This window comes from Apodemus sylvaticus, chromosome 22 (assembly GCF_947179515.1).
Source record: "Apodemus sylvaticus chromosome 22, mApoSyl1.1, whole genome shotgun sequence".
NCBI classification, from domain to species: Eukaryota; Metazoa; Chordata; class Mammalia; order Rodentia; family Muridae; genus Apodemus; species Apodemus sylvaticus.
Genome location: NC_067493.1, coordinates 276,127 through 298,595, shown reverse-complemented (window position 1 = coordinate 298,595; position 22,469 = coordinate 276,127). Strand labels below are relative to the sequence as shown.

General features: G+C 41.4%; 2 protein-coding genes across 7 annotated transcripts in view; one reads left to right on the top strand and one right to left on the bottom strand.

Annotated features, from left to right (window-relative positions):
- LOC127673362 (zinc finger protein 431-like) overlaps nt 1–22,469 on the top strand; it is a 273,064-nt gene that overhangs the window by 45,881 nt on the left and 204,714 nt on the right. The gene's annotated exons all lie outside the window — the stretch shown is intronic.
- Nucleotides 1–22,469, bottom strand: part of LOC127673181 (uncharacterized) — a 108,619-nt gene that overhangs the window by 17,224 nt on the left and 68,926 nt on the right. Inside the window, exons 4-5 of the mRNA XM_052168791.1 lie at nt 11,119–11,295; nt 7,018–7,086 (exon numbers count right to left, since the gene is read on the bottom strand). Of these exons, the coding sequence (XP_052024751.1) occupies nt 7,018–7,086; nt 11,119–11,295 (246 nt within the window). The remainder of the gene's footprint in view (nt 1–7,017; nt 7,087–11,118; nt 11,296–22,469) is intronic.

Below are 22,469 nucleotides of genomic sequence, written 5' to 3'. Positions count from 1 at the left end.
GTGAGACGGTGCTCAAGCACAGATCAGGGTCTCCACTGTCATGTCATCATAGATCTGGAATATGCATTAGAGAAGGAGGCCAGCATTGGTCATCTGCTTTGTTGATGTTTTCCATTAATGTGAAGTTGAGTGGACGGTTGTGGGATTTCACTTACCCCACTGTATGACTCAGTCACCAGGATCCTTCTCTCTCTCTCTCTCTCTCTCTCTCTCTCTCTCTCTCTCTCTCTCTCTCTCTCTCTCTCTCTCTCTCTCTCATATAGGATCTTGTTATGTAGCTCTGGCTGACCGAGAACTCACTGTATAGACCAGGCTGCCTTCAAGCTCACAGAGATCTACCTGCCTCCTCCTCCTCCTGAGTGCTGAGATTAAAGGTGCCTGGTCTTCTGATCCTTTTTGTAGTCTTTATTTCTAAGATGTAAGAAGAGTAAGAATTCTCTCCTTTAACACTTTATCAGCTGAGTGGCAGGTCTGCATTAGGAGTGAAGAATGTAAATGCCTCTCCCATGAGATACTTATTACTTTTGTAAGAAGGGATCCCATTCACCAGTGTCCATTAATCACAGCCGCAAATGATAAACCAATCTTTCCTGTATTCAGCTCATCATAGGGATCTGGAAATCCTGTGTACTCTCTGGGACTTCTGTAAAGGTTCAAACAACAAGGTCCAAACGTTGGGACAAAGACCACTTCTGTCTCGCCTGTATTTGCTGAGACGTAAACAGCATTATTAGATTCTAGATCTTTAACATTCCAACTATGGAAATAAATATTAGTTATTAGTCAGTTAGGTGGAATGAAGTTTTTCCTCTAGTTGGTGAATTAGTTGCATTAGTGAGAATTATGAATACGAAGGGACCTGCAGTATTTTACTATAGCTTTAACATAGTAAAAAACAAAAACAAAAACAAAAACAAAAACAAAAACAAACTGGGATAATTCAGACAAACTTATCCTTACAAAAAGAATGCTATTTAAAAAGGATCTTAAGATTTTCAAGTTGTTCTTCAAATTTTTTTGAAGTTTATAACTGACATATTAAATAGTTTGCTATTTTTGGAGTAAAAGATGATGTTGTTTTAAGAAGTCATTTAGATGATATACCAGATTTACTTCATATCATCTGTAATGATGTCATTTAACCTTAAGTAGTATTGTAGGTGCCGTTAAAAATACACTAGAATTTCAACTGTGTCAAGGGGTTCCTTACAGTTGTAAGACTGAATTGCTATTCTGAAGTGTTAAACAGATTAACATTCATTGCTTTCTCTCCCCAGTGATCATTTGATAAACTCTGTGTCCTCTACTTGAACTCAGCAAGATTACCCATTAATACAGAATAGTGAAGGCAATGCAAAGAAAGAGCCAATCAAGAGGAAATAGTGGATCCAAGCATTTTCTTCATCGAGCTAAATGGCTCCAAGATGAAAAAAGGCTGGAGCATTCTTGGGTGATACACAGAGGTCAAACTTTGGTACACTAGTTTGCTTTTATATCTTTAACATTCAGTGGAATAGGGGCAAGGTGTTGGGTAGGCATAAAGAATCAGAGAGTCTCAGAGAAAGTGTTCATGTTCAAAGGTTACTTAATGCCTGTGCTTCTTCAATTCAGAGCCCTCCTCTAAAGGAACAATACCATCTGCGTTAGGAGAACTGTAATGGTCAGCATTGAGGAAACTTGCAAAAAATGGCAAGAACTGCACAAACCAAAGTGCATGGTGGGATATTCCACACTAGGGAGACGTGAAAAGTGGAAAGTACTCGTGTCTTCTAACCTAGGGACTCACATAGAAAGTGGGGCAGAGATACTTCACACGTTATCGGAACGATAGATTTAGCAGTGCCCTGCATCTCTACCCACTGAGCATACACACTAACAGAAAGTATTATATCTCACAAACAATTATTTGCAGTAAAGCCAGCCGCACAGGATGATGTGCATCTAGATGAAAATAGGCAACAGGGCATGAGGGCTGGCTATCGAATGCCTTTAAACGTAGTCACGCAGGACCAACACACATCACTCATGAAACACTCTAACGCTCACCAAACGGTATTTGAGACAGTGAAACATCAATGAGAAGGTTTTAAGGCAATCCCTTAATACATTTCTTAGTAAGATGTCAGAGGATAGGAAGTTGTAGAAGACAGCAAAATGACAAAGCGTAAACTTGTATATGATGCACCCCAGTTCTCGAGGATGAGAAATGTAGTAAAAATATGATTGGTTACAAAAAACAAGGGAAACATGAAGAGTTTAAAACACACACTGCAAAGTTAATCGTGCTCTGTGCTGGATAAGCAGCTGAGTAGCAGCAGGGAATTCCCAGTTCACACCCAAATCCCACTGAGGCTTTTCAATGTATACTAGTCTTACCAGTTAGTTCATTGTCAACAGGCTCAAAGCCAGGTGAATAACCCAAACCTGCCGACTTCAAAGAGCCCAGCATTAGAGAAGAACTGGCTTGCCACAGCCACAGGAAGCAGATGAAGTTACTGACACAGCATGCTTTTAATAAATCATTTTCATGTCCCTAGTTGGGACAGTAGCCAGAAAATGCAGAAGTTAATTTGGTTTGAGGCGATATAAGCACACACCTGTAGTTAAGCCTGGATTATGTGATGCAGAGCGTGGTTGTTTCTTTGTTTGCATGTGTGATGGCGGGGGTGGGGTGTGGTGGGTGGTTGAGGGAGTAGGGGTCTGCTCCTCGTGTTTTGCGCCCCTAAATGAGGCTACCCGTAGGACCTGTAATGGCAGAAATTCTCAAGAGAAAGGCGGGGTGAAACTGCCTGTAACAATTTCTGGATTTAGTTCTGATGTCAGCACCAGTATTTCTTGAACTGCTATCGTTAGATAGTGTCTAGTGACTCTCCACTTTATAAGTGGGTTGGATTGCTTTTGTGCATTCTCTGTACTGGTTTGGCACTTTCTAACCTCTACTGGTTCTCTTTAACCTATAGTGGGCACATCCATATTACCCACTCAGCAGAAAGAAGCCCAGAGCATGCCTGCCCTTCCTCTGTCCCCTCTTAATCTCTATTTTCTGTGCTTGTGTTTTACATTTCATAAGGGTGCTAGCATTTGTGTTCTGTTCACAGCTGGGGCTGTGGGTTTAAAAAAACAAAACAAATCATTCTTATGACATAGTAACCATTGTAATACCTGTTTTCTGCTGCGATTCCCTAGTCTTATGATCCCTTCAGCTGAGAACATGCAGATGGAATCCTTTCTGGCTTTCAACCATCTGCTTAAAATCATGCTCCATGTGGCTTTATATTTGAGCCATGCATTTCTGTCTAACTTTTCATTGTCCCTGAGATTTATACTTGTCTTTCTTCTTAACGCCTTAATATATGAAACTAATGTCTTCTTTATCCTATCTCTAGGATCTCCCAGGTTCTTGACATTGGTTGGGATATTGATACTATTTTTTTCTTATTTTACATTCATTGGTGATTGGGTCTGTATGTGTGTATGTGTGTGGGTCACATATATACAGTGCCTGCAGAAACCTTAATAAGGCATTAAGTTCCCCTAGAACTAGAGTTAGGGATGGTTCGTCAGCCATGTTGAGGCCTGTGCAATACATTAACTGTAAGTGTTCTCAATCCCAGAGCATCTCTCCACCCCCATATTGATGCTCTTCAAACATCGATGCTCTTAAAACAACCATAAAATGAAAAACTTCAGTTCCTCCAGACAAAATTTTATTCTAAATTACCTCACTTTACCCACTATGTTTAATATACTGGCTCTTGCAAAACTCAATCTGCAGGTATTAATGTGCTTGTCTTCATTTTTCTATTATTATTTTAACTGCTTTTCTTTTCTTTACTTCAGTCCTTAGATATGGACCAACCCATTACAACATGTACAGGCATCTGCAGGCACTCTACTGTCAATCAAGACAATTCTAAAACAGCTCCTGGCAAAAGGTTTTGGATGGGAGCAAGAGGGATGAAAATTTATATTGATATTTGCTTCCATAGTTAGCTATTGTGCAAAGAATCATGGGCAAAGCTCACTGACCTCAATGTGTGTGTGTGTGTGTGTGTGTGTGTTTGTGTGTGTGTGTGTGTGTGTGAGAGAGAGAGAGAGAGAGAGAGAGAGAGAGAAAGAGAGAGAGAAGGAGAGAGAGTGTGTATGCGCGTGAATGTGTGTGAGCGTGAATATGTGTGAGCGTGGGTGTTAGTGTGCATGTGTGAGTGTGTATACGTGTGGGTAAGCATGTGTGTGTGAGCATGTGTATAAGTGTGAGTGTGAGCATGTGTGAATGTGTGTGAGTATGTGTGAGCATGTGTGAATGTGTGTGAGCATGTGTGAGCGTGTGTGTGTGCGTTTGTGTGTGTGTGTGTCCAGTGGCCTCAGACTTCACTGTACTTAAGGATTGAGTGGGAAGTTCCCACCCTCATCTGCCCAAACTCAATTCAGGAAACCTTAGCTAGAGGCCAGGAGTGAACACACAATTACTACACCTGCAAGTCTTATGCCACTGGCACTGTGGTCACTCTAGAAACCCTGATTCAGTCAGACCATGCATTCTGATGTCATGAAATTAAGGTTAGCTGAAAAGTCAAAGGATTTTCAAATGACTACAATTGACATCATTGACAAAAAGGAACAGACTAGGTATATGACTGTAATTATATTGTATAAAATAGTTAGCTATATCTTACCATATATATGGTAATTTTATGGCGTTTAAAGTGGCTTAAGTATAATGGGCTGTATCTAAAGATCTATCAATTAATTAAATTGAAATGTGCATTGATCACCTAGTATATGACAGATTTTGTTTCTCAGAGCACAGCTTCATGACTAAAGCTTAAATGTTACCTACATTGTGGGAAATGTTTTTGCCAATATTCAGTATAAGTACAAATATGAATGTCCACCTTTCCATGGACATCCTAGAGAGGACTCAGGTTGGGAATGTACTACGAACATTGATCTGTTTCATTCCTTTTATTCATTAACGATGTAATGACATACACTCTCTGAAGCCTAAGCCTCATTGTTTGAGGGAAAGATCATAGCATAATATCTTATAGGAAGTAACCATTCCAGGTAATTTGTTAGAAAAATATTAGAGGTAGTCAATCATAAACACAGGTTTGAATGTTTTCTGCCTCAGCAGATAGGTTTAGAATCCTTAGCCTTCCCTTCGATTTTCAATGCCCTTCAGTATATGCAATCACAGATCTGGGCCCAAGGATCACACAAGGAAGCTGGGACTCTTTGTGTGTCCTTATCTATGCCCATGCTTTGAAGGTGGCAGCAAAGGGCAGGGACGCCCACATTCATAGACACCACAGGTGATGCTGGTATAGCTCAGTCATCCAGTTCTAGAGTCAATAGGCCCTACCAAAGCCATTAAACTAGGGCTAAATCTATACACTCAAGGGTCCCTCAGGCCCTGGAACCTCTTGCAGTATATGACCGGGGGATCCCCAATGTCTTGAAATTTTTACATTAAAGAAGGGGACATTTAAGCCGGGCAGTGATGGCGCACACCTGTAATCCCAGTACTCTAGGAGACAGATGCAGGAGGATTTCTGAGTTCGACGCCAGCCTGGTCTACAGAGTGAGCTCCAGGACAGCCAGGGTTATACAGAGAAACCCTGTAACGAAAAAACAAAAACAAGACAAAACAAACAAACAAACAAACAAAAAAACCCCAAAAAACAAAAAACAAAAAACAACAACAACAACAACAACAACAAAAAAAAAAAAAAAAAAAAACAAAGAAGGGGACATTTTGTCCAGAGATCTCGGCTGCAGCTCTCAGTTATGACATGGTCACTAAACAAGAGTCTCTCCTCCACCTAGCTTGTTATAACATGAAAGTCAGATGCATTTGACCAAAGCAATGTGCAATGTGGGGTTACCTCACAGTATGTGAGCCTGGCTGGGCCTGTAATCATCAAGTGCTTGTGGCCAAGCTACCTTGGCCCCTCTGAGCCTCAATGTCCTCACTGTAGGCTGAGGCTGAGAACAGTCCCTGCCCCTCAGTGTTACCATGGACATGAGGATGACATGTGTTCCTCTGCCTCTTCCTCAGAGGGCTGAGGGCTGTCATTTGAACACTCCATCCAACAAGAACATCCTATGAATGGTTACGGTGACCAATTGGTTCCTGAGAGGTTGATCTAATAAGAATTCTTCAATAAATCCCCCCATCCTCCTCCTTCCTCCTTCTACTTTCCCTTCTTTTCTTGAGCCTTAGTCTCACTATGTAGCCAGGATAGCCTAGAACTCACAATTCCCTTCAGCCTTCTAAGTGCCAGAATCACAGGCGTGTGCTACCATGCCTAACTTGATAATTTTTTCTCCCCACATCAGGTAAGCAACATTTTCAATTTTCTTTTTAATAATAACAAATAGTTGTTTTTAGACATCTTGATGATTCTTCCTAAAAATTGGTTTACTCTATTTCTGGCCTATTTGGACAGCCTAATGGAAATAAGATTCTTAATTTCTTATCTTTGAGCATTTTCAGGTGACTACCTTCTTTATTTTGTTTATGAACAAGTGAACCAAGATTTCTAAAACCTTTCTGAAAAGCCTTTTCTATTATTATTGTTATTGACTTACTGTTTTTGTGTTTAAAGAACCCTCTGCTGCCCACTTCCAGGTTTAGCTTTCTTGTAGAAGAATCGCAAAATCATTAAAAGGTGCTGAAGTGATGCTCTTTGTACCCAGATGTTTAACTCGTAAATGCTGAATCCAACACACTTGCAACTCACCAGTCATATACTCTTAGTTTTATTTTTTCACACATGGAGGGAAACTGTTAAGGAGAAACAGAAAGTGGTAATTATTTCTCCATTAATTTGCTAACTAGTGGAGCCAATGTTCTTCAAGTTAGTTTTGTATTACTTTTTAAAATTTATTTTTATCAATTAATTATTCTATTTATTTACATCCCGAATGTTGCTCCCCTCCCAGTGGCCCTCAAAGAGCTCTTCCTCCACCCCCCCATATTCTTAGTTTTTATGAAAGAAAAGAAAGTCAAACCTTGATCTGAAGATTGACAACTTGATTCCATTCGAGGTTTGCATTTCTCTCAATTATGTTGGTACACACCTGCAAAGATCACACACACAAGAAAGTAGGTAGTCACAGTTCTAACTGCTAACGTGTGTTTGTGTGTGTGTGTGTGTGTGTGTGTGTGTGTACACCAGGGACTGAGCCCAGTACTTTTTATTCTCTAGGTCTCACTCTAAAGATGGGCCACATTGCCAGTCTTATCTCCCATTCCTGTTTTGAGACAGGATCTTACTAAGTGGTCTAGGTTGGAAGGACACTTCCTTTGTAGTCCAGACAGGTCCCAAGTGTGATTCTCCTGCCTTAGTGTCCTCTGTAGCTGGGGTGGCAGACCTGCACCATCAGGCCCAGATCCATTTGCCTTTTAAGGCATCAAGCCTGATTTCTAAGTGACTGCCACAGCTCATGCATTCTGTGTACTACTCGATCGATGACCATCGCACTACCTGAGCATTGCAATTGACATTGTTCTTTTCTACAAGCTTTGAATCCTGCTGAGCTCTGATCCTCAGGTCTCTTGATCACTCAACTTCTACTTCACCCCCAGAGGCAGCGATCTTAGAGAGGTACAGGTACATTGTCCCGACTACATCATTTTTGGTAAGCCGGTCCCTGTGTAAAACAAGAGGTTATGTCTTCTGCCTATAAAGTTATAGCTTTAATAAATAATATTAAGTGAAGAGGTAGAAGACTTTAGACCTCAAAAACTGTCCAGTGGCCTCAGAATTCACTGTACTTGAGGATTGAGTGGGAACTTCCCACCCTCACCTGCCCAAACTCAATTCAGGAAACCTTAGCTAGAGGCCAGGAGTGAACACACAATTACTACACCTGCAAGTCTTATGCCACTGGCACTGTGGTCACTCTAGAAACCCTGATTCAGTCAGACCATGCGTTCTGATGTCATGAAATTAAGGTTAGCTGAAAAGTCAACGGATTTTCAAATGACTACAATTGACATCATTGACAAAAAGGAACAGACTAGGTATATGACTGTAATTATATTGTATAAAATAGTTAGCTATATCTTACCATATATATGGTAATATTATGGCGTTTAAAGTGGCTTAAGTATAATGGGCTGTATCTAAAGATCTATCAATTAATTAAATTGAAATGTGCACTGATCACCTAGTATATGACAGATTTTGTTTCTCAGAGCACAGCTTCATGACTAAAGGTTAAATGTTACCTACATTGTGGGAAATGTATAAGTACAAATATGAATGTCCACCTTTCCATGGACATCCTAGAGAGGCCTCAGGTTGGGAATGTACTACGAACATTGATCTGTTTCATTCCTTTTATTCATTAACGATGTAATGGCATACACTCTCTGAAGCCTAAGCCTCATTGTTTGAGGGAAAGATCATAGCATAATATCTTATAGGAAGTAACCATTCCAGGTAATTTGTTAGAAAAATATTAGAGATAGTCAATCATGAACACAGGTTTGAATGTTTTCTGCCTCATCAGATAGGTTTAGAATCCTTAGCCTTCCCTTCGTTTTTCAATGCCCTTCAGTATATTCAATCACAGATCTGGGCCCGAGGATCCCACAAGGAAGCTGGAACTCTTTGTGTGTCCTTATTTATGCCCATGCTTTGAAGGGGGCAGAAAAGGGCAGGAACGCCCACATTCATAGACAACACAGGTGATGCTGGTATAGCTCAGTCATCCAGTTTTAGAGCTAATAGACTCTACCAAAGCCATTAAACTAGGGCTAAATCTATACACTCAAGGGTCACTCAGGCCCTGGAATCTCTTGCAGTATATGACCTGGGGATCCCCAATGTCTTGAAATTTTTACATTATAGAATGGGACATTTAAGCCGGGCAGTGATGGCGCACACCTGTAATCCCAGCACGCTGGGAGGCAGAGGCAGGAGCATTTCTGAGTTAGAGGCCAGCCTGGTCTACAGAGTGAGCTCCAGGACAGCCAGGGTTATACAGAGAAACCCTGTCTCGAAAAAACAAAAACAAAACAAACAAACAAAAAAAACCACCAAACAAACAAACAAACAAAAAAAACCCCAAAAAACAAAAACCAAAAAACAACAACAACAACAAAAAAACAAAAAACAAAAAACAAAGAAGGGGACATTTTGTCCTCAGATCTCGGCTGCAGCTCTCAGTTATGACATGGTCACTAAACAAGAGTCTCTCCTCCACCTAGCTTGTCATAACATGAAAGTCAGATGCATTTGACCAAAGCAATGTGCAATGTGGGGTTACCTCACAGTATGTGAGCCTGGCTGGGCCTGTAATCATCAAGTGCTTGTGGCCAAGCTACCTTGGCCCCTCTGAGCCTCAATGTCCTCACTGTAGGCTGAGGCTGAGAACAGTCCCTGCCCCTCAGTGTTACCATGGAGATGAGGATGACATGTGTTCCTCTGCTTCTTCCTCAGAGGGCTGAGGGCTGTCATTTGAACACTCCATCCAACAAGAACATCCTATGAATGGTTACGGTGACCAATTGGTTCCTGAGAGGTTGATCTAATAAGAATTCTTCAATAAATCCCCCCATCCTCCTCCTTCGTCCCTCTACTTTCCCTTCTTTTCTTGAGCCTTAGTCTCACTATGTAGCCAGGATAGCCTAGAACTCACAATTCCCTTCAGCCTTCTAAGTGCCAGAATCACAGGCGTGTGCTACCATGCATAACTTGATAATATTTTCTCCCCACATCAGGTAAGCAACATTTTCAATTTTCTTTTTTAATAATAACAAATAGTTGTTTTTAGACATCTTGATGATTCTTCCTAAATATTGGTTTACTCTATTTCTGGCCTATTTGGACAGCCTAATGGAAATAAGATTCTTAATTTCTTATCTTTGAGCATTTTCAGGTGACTACCTTCTTTATTTTGTTTATGAACAAGTGAACCAAGATTTCTAAAACCTTTCTGAAAAGCCTTTTCTATTATTATTGTTATTGACTTACTGTTTTTGTGTTTAAAGAACCCTCTGCAGCCCACTTCCAGGTTTAGCTTTCTTGTAGAAGAATCGCAAAATCACTAAAAGGTGCTGAAGTGATGCTCTTTGTACCCAGATGTTTAACTCGTAAATGCTGAATCCAACACACTTGCAACTCACCAGTCATATACTTTAGTTTTATTTTTTCACACATGGAGGGAAACTGTTAAGGAGAAACAGAAAGTGGTAATTATTTCTCCATTAATTTGCTAACTAGTGGAGCCAATGTTCTTCAAGTTAGTTTTGTATTACTTTTTAAAATTTATTTTTATCAATTAATTACTGTATTTATTACATCCCGAATGTTGCTCCCCTCCCAGTGGCCCTCAAAGAGCTCTTCATCCACCCCCCATATTCTTAGTTTTTATGAAAGAAAAGAAAGCCAAACCTTGATCTGAAGATTGACAACTTGATTCCATTCGAGGTTTGCATTTCTCTCAATTATGTTGGTGCTCACCTGCAAAGATCACACACACAAGAAAGTAGGTAGTCACAGTTCTAAATGCTAATGTGTGTGTGTGTGTGTGTGTGTGTGTGTGTGTGTGCGTGTACACCAGGGACTGAGCCCAGTACTTTTTATTCTCTAGGTCTCACTCTAAAGATGGGCCACATTGCCAGTCTTATCTGCTTCCCAGTTGCGGGCATTAAAGGCATGCACCACCACGACCCAGCATTTCAAGTCATTTTAAAATATATAGCCAGAGTTAATGTAAAAGCATGCAAAATACCAAAGAGATTGGGGAAAAGTCCCATTACTGCACAATAATTGAAATACTAAGCATCAAAAGTAAAGCAATAAAAAAAAACTACTCCAGAAATAATTAAAAAAATTGAAAACAAACAAACAACAACAACAACAACAAAAAAACAAACAAACAAAAAAAAAAAAAAAAAAAAAAAACAAGTTACTCTGGGACCTATCCCCGCCCACCCAACCTACAGCCCTTGACCCCAGCCACCTCCAACCTGATTATTTATGTTCCTTGGGAAAGCACCAGCCCAGACCTCTGTAAACTCTACCAGGTCTTTGTCTTTTCTCAGCCCAGCCTGTGTCATTAAGGAACAGGATGTAGTTTATTGGCCTGTGGATTCCCTACCTGTCTCACCAGCTCCCTGCCAGAAGCCAGGGCGACCAGACTCGGCTTCCATTCCCACTGGAGGGTCACGCCAGGAGGCCACTGTCCCAGCCTGGAGCACAGAGAGGGTTTGCACTCTGCCCCACTGCAAACTTTCCAGAGCGGGAAGCTCGCGCCTTGACCAGCCACTGTTCCTGCCTGGAGGAGCACAGAGAGGGTTTGCACTCTGCCCCAATGCCTACTTTCCAGAGCAGGAAGCCTGTGCCTTGCCCATCCACTGTCCCTGCCCAGAGCACAGAGAGAGTTTGCACTCCATCCTGCTGCAAATTTTCCAGAGCGGGAAGCCCACGCCTTGCTGGTCCACTGTCCCAGCCAGGAGGAGCACAGAGAGGGTTTGCACTCCGACCCCCTGCACACTTTTCAGAGCGGGAAGCCTGCGTCTTTCCCAGCCACTGTCCCTGCCCGGAGGACAGAGAGGTTTTGCACTCTGTCCCCTTGCAAACTTTGCAGAGCAGAGCGGGATGCCCGCGCTTTGCCTGGCCATTGTCCCTGCCTGGAGGAACACAGAGAGGGTTTGCACTCCGCCCCACAGCAAACTTTCCAGAGCGGGAAGCCCGCGTCTTGGCAGGCCTCTCCAAACTCACAGACCGCGTCTGCATAGACGACAGGAGGTTAGCAGCACAGAGTTACTCCAGAGCTCACACACACCTGCAGCAAGGAGCACTATCTTCATCCGAATGCGCATGCGAATGCGGTCCCGTTCCACAATTCCAGGCCCAGCTGCTCAGAGCCCGGGAAGCTCAGCATTCCCAGCGGCTGTAAATGCGCGCGCTCACCTCCTTCCTGCCTCAGCCAGACCTCCGACCAATGTGCACATTCAAACTCCCAGCCCACTTTCATTCATAAAAATTAAAGACAGGAAATGACAACATTCTAGGAGGCTGGATGCAGGGCAGGCACTGCGGTGACGTCAGGGGTGGTGCCAGCGGTTGCCAGGTGATGGACAGGGAAGTCAACATGGCGCCCGCCAGGGACTGAGGTGCATGGTCATGGGGTGGGGGCGGGGCTCGGGGGATGTCAGGGGGCGCGGCCAGCGGTTGCTGGGTGACAGGGAATCCAACATGGCTCCCGCCCTGGGCTGAAATAGATGGGCGAGGGGCGGGGTTGGCGTGAAGTCAGGGGCAGGGCCAGCAGTCTCTGAGTGACTGACAGTGATGCTAATGTGACATTTTCACTGAATTTGAAGAAATATATAAATATGTGTATTAAAATTGAAGAATTTGATGTAAAATAATACAGATGAAATTGTACACATAGATCATCAAAACTGATTGACAAACCATGTAAAAAAATTCTAATCAAATTGATGGCTTTCATGGAAAATACTTCTTATAAAATTGAACAAATATACAAAAATTTTATTTCAATTTGAGATTTGGCAGTGAAAATAAATACACAGAAAAAGTTGACAAAGAAAACTAAATGTGTAGGCACACTCAATTTTAGGAAAATTTTGATAAATAAACTGTTAAAATTGAAGAATCTTTTGGAAAATAATAATTGTAAAAGGTAAATCATCTTTACTAAATCAAGCACTTACAAACATTTTCTTATTAAATTAATGATTTTCATGGAAAATATTTCTGATAAAATTGAAGCAGTGTATAGAAAAGTAGTGTTAACGATTTGTCATGGGAAATTATCAGATAATATTGTGTACATAAAAAACATCTCTAAATAATTGAAAAATTAAATAAAAATATTTTCTGTTAAAATTAAAGTTTCTCTTAACTAATATTCAAGTAATATTGAAGAAATCTATATAGATATGTGTTAAAATTGAAGAATTAGTTGGAAAATAATAATAGTAAAATTGTAAACATAGAAAATATACCTAGAACATTGTCCAAGAACCTAGAAGCAATTTTAATAAAATTGAAGATTTTGATGGAAAATATTTCTAATACAATTGAAGTAATATACGGGAAATGTATTATAATTTAAGATATCAGAAAAGATAATACAGATAAAATATTAGACATATAAAATATTTCTAAACTAATTGAAAAAGTTAGTAGAAAGATTTACTGAAAATATTTGTGAAAAAATTAAGTAAAACTTGAAATAGTGAAGGTTTTAATTGAAAAATAATACAGATAAATGGTAGACATTGAAGGGAGCTAGGATTTTTCAGAATCCATAGTTGAGGCAGCAGGCTGACTTAGAGCCCGGGCACGCCGGACAAGCTTGAAGCAAGGTTGTGATTGAGTCATTCCACAAACAGACCGGCCATAAAAGATAAGGGGCATGCCTGGGAAAACTCCTATGGGTCATACACCATCTGGACTGGAGTCTCCTGTCTCCTGTCTCTTGGATGCAGTTTACTAACGTCGAAGTGACCTCCTGCTAACAAAATAAATCGCCCTCTTACATTGCTGATGGCCCGAGCTGTATGTATGCCAAAAAACCCCCTCCGCGCGCCAGAATCCCCCGTCAATGTTTGTATCAGCAAATCATGTGTAACCACGTCAAAACCTCTTGAATTTTCCTATATAAACCCCTAACTTTTGAGACTCAGGGTCCACTCCGCTGTCTCCTGTGTGAGATACATGAAGGCCCCGGAGCTCTGATAATAAACTGCCTCGTGTGTTTCCATCAAGTTGGTCTCTCATGTTTCCTTGGGTGTACGATATCCCGAAAACGGAGTGGGGGGACTCCCCAAAAAGGAGGTCATACATTTGGTGGCCCGTACGGGGATATAGGTGGCACCCAGGAACCTCGAAGACCCCCTTGGAGGTATGCTTGTGTGTGTGTGCTGGCAATGTTTTTGTTCTAAATGTCCTGAGTGTCTGAGTGCGGCACCTCTGTGTATGTGTTTTGGTTTCAGTTTGTTAACAGATAGGAGTGGAAGCAGAATTCCATTCCACAGTCTGTTTATCGGCCATTGATATTAATAGTTATTAAGGAATAGTGATTGCTGCTTCCTGTTATTTTTATGTTTGCATGGTTATCTTATTTTGGGCTTTGTGAAAGACTACTTTATTGCTTTTTCTAGGGTGGAGTTACCCTCCTTGTGCTGGCATTTTCCATTTATTATACATTTTAGGGCTGATTTTGTGGAAGTATATTGTATACATTTGTTTTTGTCATGGAATATGTTGTTTCTCCATTTATGTTAACATTGAGTTTTGCTGGGTATAGTAGCCTGGGCTGGAATTTGTGTTCAGTTAGGGTCTATATGACACCTGCCCAGGATCTTCTGGCTTTCATATTTTCTGATATGAAGTCTGGTGAAATTCTGATAGACCTATGTTTATATGTTTTTATGTTACTTGACCATTTTCCCTTACTGCTTTAAATATTCTTTCTTTGAATTGTGCATTTGGTGCATTGATTATGTGAGAGTAGAAATTTCTTTTCTAGTCCAGTCTATTTGGAGTTCTTTAGTCATCTGGTATATTCATGGGCATCTCTTTCTTAAGGTTAGGGAAGTTTTCCTCTGTAATTTTGTTGAAGATATTTACCAGCCCTTTAGGTTGGGAATTTTCACTCTCTTCGCGATCTATTACCTTAGATTTGGCCTTCTCATTTTGTCCTGGATTTCTTGGATATTTTTGGTTAAGAAATTTTTGCATTTACATTTTCTTTGACTTTTCTGTCTCAGTATTTTCTACGGCATCTTCTAGATATTTACCACATCATTCATAATTCCCCAAACTGGAAAATAAACAAAGATATTCTTCAGTAGGTAAACTGATAAACCAACTGTGTACCTGACAGTGGAATATTTAAGTGTTAGGGACAGAGTAGGAGGAAATGAAGATGCTTCCTATGATTGAAGGCAGACAGCAAGGCTACAAAGGCTAGGCATGTGGATTTGGACATGGGGGTCTCCTGGGAGCAACCTTTACTGACATCCTGCAGCCCTGTTCTCTGTAGCTTTTGTGCCCATCACTGGGTCACACTGGGTCACTCAGTGTTAGCAAGAATCATCCGCCCTGACACCTGCCCAGGCTCCAGGAATCCCACCATGCTGCACGTGATGGCTGGCCGCCTGGCCTCCTCCAGCGAGAACCCTGTTAGGTGGGCTCACCCAGGATCCTCTACAGCATGGTCCTCCTCTCCTCTGGCTGTGAACTCCCGCATATCCTCACATGGGGAGCTGAACTCTGTCTTCCTGATTGTAGAATTCTGTTGTAGGACCAGTCTGCCTTGCTGTCTCCTAACTAGCTCTTGAATAGCAATTTCATTATATGACATGCTAAGAAAGGCAAAGATCTATGGAGACACAGGACCAGTGGACAGAGAGGAGGGGGAGAAGCACGCAATGCAGAGAGATGGTGAGCACGTGTAATCGCAAATATATATCAAGACGTGTTGTGTAGACCAAAATACATAATAAAACTACTCCAAAATACAGCTTATTAAAACAAATGGCACAAATCTGATGAAGTCAATCTGGGACGTACTAGATAGGAAAGAACACAAAACACACAGGTTCACCTATTTCAGCAACTGTACCCTTCTCAGGTACAAAATGCACAAGTGTTCTTGAAGTGCAAAAATCATACCCAGCCCCTCTACTGACTGGATATGCCCCTCAGTTATAAAAGGAGTGATGACAAGATACTTGACCCAAACTCCTCTTGACAGAGTTCTTATGATCTTACTTCATGAGTTCAGAGTCACAGGAAACCCATGCATCTGACCCATGGAGGCACGAATATGACATGTTCTACTGTATTTGGGCACATAAATAAAGAATAATACATGTCTTCTCACTTATGAGTTACCACATTAGATAAAAATCATTTGGGAAAAAGAATATGCTTGTAAATTGTACACATAATGCACATAATATCCACGAAGGTAGAGTTTACACAAAGGTCTTCTCAAAGCCAGAGACGATAGCTAACTGCCGTCAGAAGGCCACAGCTTGTAGCTCAGACACCTGATTTCTCTACCAGATTAGACCGAAAAAGCAACGAGATAGGCATCTCTTTTAAAGTCAGGGAGAGGAACAAAAGTAGTAATAAAAATGAGGTTCAGAGGGGATTCCATTTAAATTCCATGCCTGCTGCCGAATTATATAATTTCCAAAATGAATTTAAATAGGATCAGATCATCATTTAAATCAGTTGATATCCAGCCAACCAAAGCTCTCTACTGAATTTCCTTCTGCATCAACAACAGTTATGAGAGGACTTGGATGCATTTATTTCAGTGCACGCTGAAAGCATAAGGCTTACAAAAACACAGCTTCCTGCTAAGCCACAGAGCAGGGTGTTGGAGAGGCCACAGTGTGCAGCTAAGGGATGCAGCAGGCACCAAGTGCATCTGGCCAAGAAAAAGCCACATGCACTGCAGGTAGCCAGACTGGGGGCAGAGGAACCAGATACCCCAGATGCAGGATATGGAGGTGCAAGACTTGGTGTTTTTCTGGCTAGGAATCAGTCTTGTTTTAGTGGGATCTTTCCTTGTTATGCCCTAAGATTTGCTTCAGGTCTTGGAAAAGACTTTGGACTTCTAACACTCTTGAGATAAAGAGTAAGAAATCTTTCAAAGTTATAATGAATGCAGTTTGCATTAAGAGGTGGCCACAACCCTCTGGGGACCAGGGGTAAAATGTTACAGTTCAAGTGCTGTGTTTGAGTGTCTTGTGGTGTTTGTCAACCTGACTGGAATAAAAAAACCCTCAGGGCATTAATGAGACACAAGAATGTAGTGGGTATATTTATGCAGGTGCTTCCAGAGAGGTTTAGTTGAGGAACAATTTATCTTAAATATGGGTAGCACCACTCTATGGGCTAGCATCCTGGACTAAATACAGAGAAAAAAAGGAGTAAGGTAGCTAAACCCCAGTATTCCCCTTCTTCCTTCCTGGCCTGGCCATAAACCAAGTTGCTTCCAGTGCCCTTCCTTCCCTGCCATGGTGAACCACCTTCTTCTGAACTACAAGGTCAAACAAATCCTTTCTTCCTTTATGGGCGTTGGCACTGCTTGGGAGCACGTCCTCTACCAATCATATCAGAACCTCCAGGAAAGGGCCAGGTCCCAGGACCACTCTTATCTTCTCTGGTGCTCCCACCCGGTTCAAATCTGTGAACATAGCAAAAACCAAAGCAAAAATCTTCTATCTAGGACCCAAGTTTAAAACTATCAGTTGGAAACATAAGAGAGACTGCATAAAGTATGAAGGTCATGACCCATCTGGCAACAATAAAAGATTTATGAATGTGTAAGCAAAGAGTAATTCAGAATCAAGTAAGTTCTCACCCCCAATGACTCACAGCTCCCTGCGTGAAACTGTATGTGCAACATACTATACAAACCCAAACACCTCAGCTCAGATTCCAGACTAGACTTGGATCCTCCTGTCTATACCAAATCTTCTGCTTTTAAAGTAATAGAATGGAATAATTATGGGGCAGAAGCCTTAACAGTTTCCTGCAGTTGGTTTTCTCTCTCCACAAAGTTCCAAATTAGTACAAATATGAGTTTCATAGAAGTGTTAAAAACTCAGACTTCGTAATCCCAACAGAATCTCAAGCAATTTCAGACATGGTCCTACATACCCTTCTGCTATTTTGTACAATGTATGTCAAGCAGGGAGCTCAGCACTGATGATTATAAAACAAAAATATCAACTTTGAAAAATGTTCTTTATCAAAGGATGATCTTTATCATGTAGAAACAAACACTAAGTAGAGATTTAATTCATGAGAAACAAAGGAGCTTATCTCATCAGTATGCAGACTTACTCTCCAGGGCAGGAGGCTATAAATGGACATGTTTAGAAGCCTTGGTATGAGAACTATATTCTGATATGGGATGGGCACATGATGCCATCATTTAACACAGAGAACAGACACCATTCTGGGAAGCATCTTTTAGGAGACTGAGAATCAGGGAGAGTGGTATGTGTAGCTACAGAGCCAGGATGTTCACCAGGACTATGATTCCCATATTTGTCAAGCAAAACAAATTGAAATCCATGGGTAAAGAGGAGCAGGAAGAGGAGGAGGAAGAAGAGGAGAAAAGAGAAGAAGGAAGAAGGGGGAGAGAAGGAAGAAGAGAAGGAGGAGAAGAAGGAGGAAGAAAGCTGGAAGTTACATGAGAAAGGACTGGAGGATGGAAAGGGTTGCTGGGGTGGGAGTGACTATATTCTGAACATATATGAAAATCTGAAAGAAAAAATAATTAAAAAAATAATAACATTGATTTAGTTTGTTTTAATGATTAATAAAGGTCTTAATAAAGATTAACTATTGGAGGACTGTCAATCTAAATGTGAGAAGGAAGACATAGAATTTCACAAACAAAATTAAAAATATTCACACAGACAAGCAGGAGGGAAAAGCAAGCCTACCACTTTTACTGGCAAAAAATGCATCTATGTGCATGTGTCTACAGCCATACCAGAATGTGTGTCTGTGAGTAAGACAGAGAAAAGAGGGTGGAGGATGCAAACTGAGACCAAATGGGGACAGGTTTCACTCCAATGCCAATTCTCAACAAAAACTGAATTATTCAGATTATGTAACAACTTCACAGAGGCTCTCTAGAATGTTTTTTTCTATGTAACATATCATGACTTGAGTGGTGGAAGAGTGCAACTGATCAGTCAGAAAAACTCACTCAATACAGGCTTTGCAAGATGTGGCAAGCATGTGTCTGCATTCTATAAAGAGCACCTACAGATTTGTTGGATTACAAGACCAACACGGTCACTAACTGCTCCCCCTGCTCTGAGGACATAATCCTGGATGGTCCAGCAGACTCTGGATAGCTACAAACATCCTTGCTAATCAAAGGGAAGAAAATTAGAGAGAGAATTAATGATGCTATGCTGTAGCCAAGAGATGTCTCCAGAACTAGAAAAGAACTCTCTTTTCTAGTTCTGGAGACATCTCTTGGCTACAGAGCCTCCAACAGTGTAGCTTTTGGTGACACCAAGTGATATCCCCTAGTGGGACTTGTGAGGACTTTGAACTTAGAACCACAAGTGAAGTAGGTGGTCACTGTTTGGGGGCATTTGCACTGTGGGAATTTGCTCCTGCAGCAACAGGAAGCTGATCTCAGTGAAGAGTTTTTCTTTGGAAACAGGAGCATTCTATATTCTCTTTTTATTGCTGTATGCATTGTCCTTGATTCATGATTTACAAAAGTCCATTTGCATTACAGAGACTGACTCATGAATGGATTTTAGAACCAACTAAAATTCTTGATTAACTTCAAGATGTGTGTAGATAGACCTGTCAGATGTCAAAGCATGTGACAGCACTTGGCAGGACCCTGATCTCCTGTGGGGGAACAGAAAGGCCAGTTGGTGGCTTTTTGCAGCACCGTTACTAATTACAGCCAATACACTTTAATCCTAACTAGGATATAATATGGAATCTAGTGGTTGTTCCATCTCTCACTAAATTAATTATGTTGTGGCAATAGGCAAGATCTCACCACGTTCCTAAAACAGAAAAACACACCACACATAAAAGAGAACACATATAACAGCCCTTTCCATGTGCAGCTGCAAGAGGTGAGAACCCAGCACCATCTGCATGGTCAAGGAGCGCATGGTGACAGTCAACTGAGACCCATGTCATAGTGCTTCATAAGGATGAGCACATCAAATGTTCACAAGAACCTTTTGAAGTAGATGTTATTTACAGGTGCATTTAGAAATGATGAAAGGGGACTGGAGGTGTTCAGTGACTCACCTAAGTTCACAAGTTAGAAAGCAGAGGATCTGGGGTGCAAATTCACCAGAAGGCGCTTTCCACAAACCCACGGCTTCATTTACTATTCTTCACTTGGAAGCAGAGTTTTGCTGGTGTTCTAAAAAAATAAATCCTAGGGGGAAGATGGATGTTGATGAAAAAAAAAAAAAAAAAGCCAAATCCAATTTACTTTTGACAAACAAACAGGTGGTATTACTTAGGGAGAAACACCAGAGGATGACTTGGGCCAGGATTTGTGTTTTTAATATTTCATTAGAGAGAGGCAAAGTCTCCTGAGAGAGAGACTCAGACTGGATATTGCAAAGCAGAAGCCAGCTTGCCTCAGTGGGTTATCACAGAGTGGTTCTTTCTGTGACTTGTTTTCTGGCATTGTTGGCGATGATGGCCTGTGAGGTGGTGAACAGTTCGTTTCATAGTAACCAGCATGATGCCTTCTAAGTTATCTTTCTCTGGTAGAGAAAGTCAGGGTTTGAAAGCCAGCCTGGACCACCAGGTTGGGTGGCTTTTGTGGGAAGGTGGTTGATGACCGACTGCGACTTTTTTTTTCTTTTTCCTCCTCAGATCTCCTCATCTCCTCAGTTTCCTGTACATGGTTCATGCATTTATGTGCATGTGTGCTCATGTGCAGGCTCACTCTCCCATGTATGGCTTGAGCGAGCCAGGAGGGTTATCTTCCTCAGTCACCCTGTCTTCACCTAGTTTTTTGAAACCTAAAGTGCTCACCTCACTGAATCTGGAGCTGGCCATCTCAGCTACACTGGGTGCTGAGCTCCTGGGATCTGTTAGTCTCCACTGGGGTTGCAGACACGTGCACCCAGCAAATGCACAAGTACTAGGGTTCCAAATTCAGGTTCTTCAGCTCCCTTCACCCAGTGCTGCCACCATGGCTAACAAATGGTGACAAGCTTCTATCTAGGAAATTTACAATTACCTAGAGCACTTAACCAGTATATATTTCACAAAGAACTGTAAGTTACTATTAAAACCAGAAAGTTAAAATACAACCAGAGGCACTTAGCACCTGAGAGAGCTGAGCATATTCAGCTTCTCCAAATACACCCAGTGTCTCCACTGTCCTCCATCCTTCAGAAGCCCAGGAGCCCTTCCAACTGGTGATGGGTTTACATTCTCATGCCTGTTTCCATGACTTACAAAGGTTCAATATCTTCTCATTCTTGCCAACATTTATGTTTAATAGTAGCCATCCTACTGGGTATGAGGCACTCAGAAAATCACTTATGAGTCTTCTATCTGTATTCTTTTATTTAAAAAATGTATTTTATGTACATTGATGTTTGCCTGCACGTATGTCTCTCTGTGAGGGCATCAGATCCCCTGAACTGGAGTTTCAGTCAGTTGTGAGATGCCAGGCAGGTGCAAGGTGCTATCAATTGGACCTGGGTCCTCTGGAAAAGATGTTAGTATTCTTAAATGCTGAGACATGTCCAAGCCCCTTTCACTGCATTCACACAAGAATTATTAACACATAATTATCTCAATAAAAAGAAAAATTATATAGACAATAACAGTTCTGGTTGCAACTTCCTCCCTCATCATTTTAGTTTTAAGTGAATTTTATTCACTAATCCGCCTCTACCGTCAGGATCATGCTCCCCTCCCCTACAAGATGAAACAGTAAATATGAAAACTACCTTAACTTGTGGGTCTGAAATGCTTGCTACATGTGCATCCCTGAGACTAAACTCAGTCAACAAAACCCACAACTGCCAGTACAGGTGAGGAGACATGAACTACCATAGCTGACTTGCACACATCTACAAATAACTCTGGAGACTTGCAACTGCATGTGTCATTTAAAAGGATATTATTCTCTTAAGCCCTGGATGGTCAAAGTCCCCAGATGCTTAGATATTAAAGACCTGGCCTCACTGCAGCAGTATTCAGAGGTAACTTGGGATGGATCACAAGGGCCCACAATATAACGGGCTGGGGAGAAGCTTTCTTTATAAGGGAATGTAGAGTTCTATCACTGATGTGCAGTCTCACACAGTCCTAGAAACAACTATTGGTTGAAAACCTAAAACTGTAAAATAAACATTTTAGAAAATATGTCTCCTCAGGTATCTTGTCACAGCTACAGAAAGACTTAAATGCTAATTTAAATTATAGTTGTCTTTCTAATTAATATCTGACAGTAAAATGTAATTACTACAAGTAATGAACCCACATCCATACTATTGAGATTGGCAGTTCCTCCCCAGTGTCCTGTTTCTGTCTTTGCATCCTATCCAGGATACTAGATTATGCTTTGTGGTTTCTTAGGGGCCTCTGACTGGGACACTGCCCAGACTTCATGCTTTGAGGAGTGCCAGTCAGGAACTCTGTAGAATGACCTTCCATTAGAACTTCCACAATATTTTTTCTCCTTTTGAGCCCTGGGTGGTGAGCTAGGAAGAAAAGCACCCCTCTTGCTCACAGTGTGCCGTGCACACAGGATCAACACAAATATGGCTGGTGGTCTGAACCTTAAGCACTTGCCACCTGTGGCTGCCAGGAGCTCTGGAAGGCAGTCCTTCTGCCTACCAGAGCATCCCATCATTTTGAGTCTGTGTGTATTTGCTTTGTTTTGCTTTCTAGGCGCAATGCAAGCAGCTCTAAGCTCATGACACT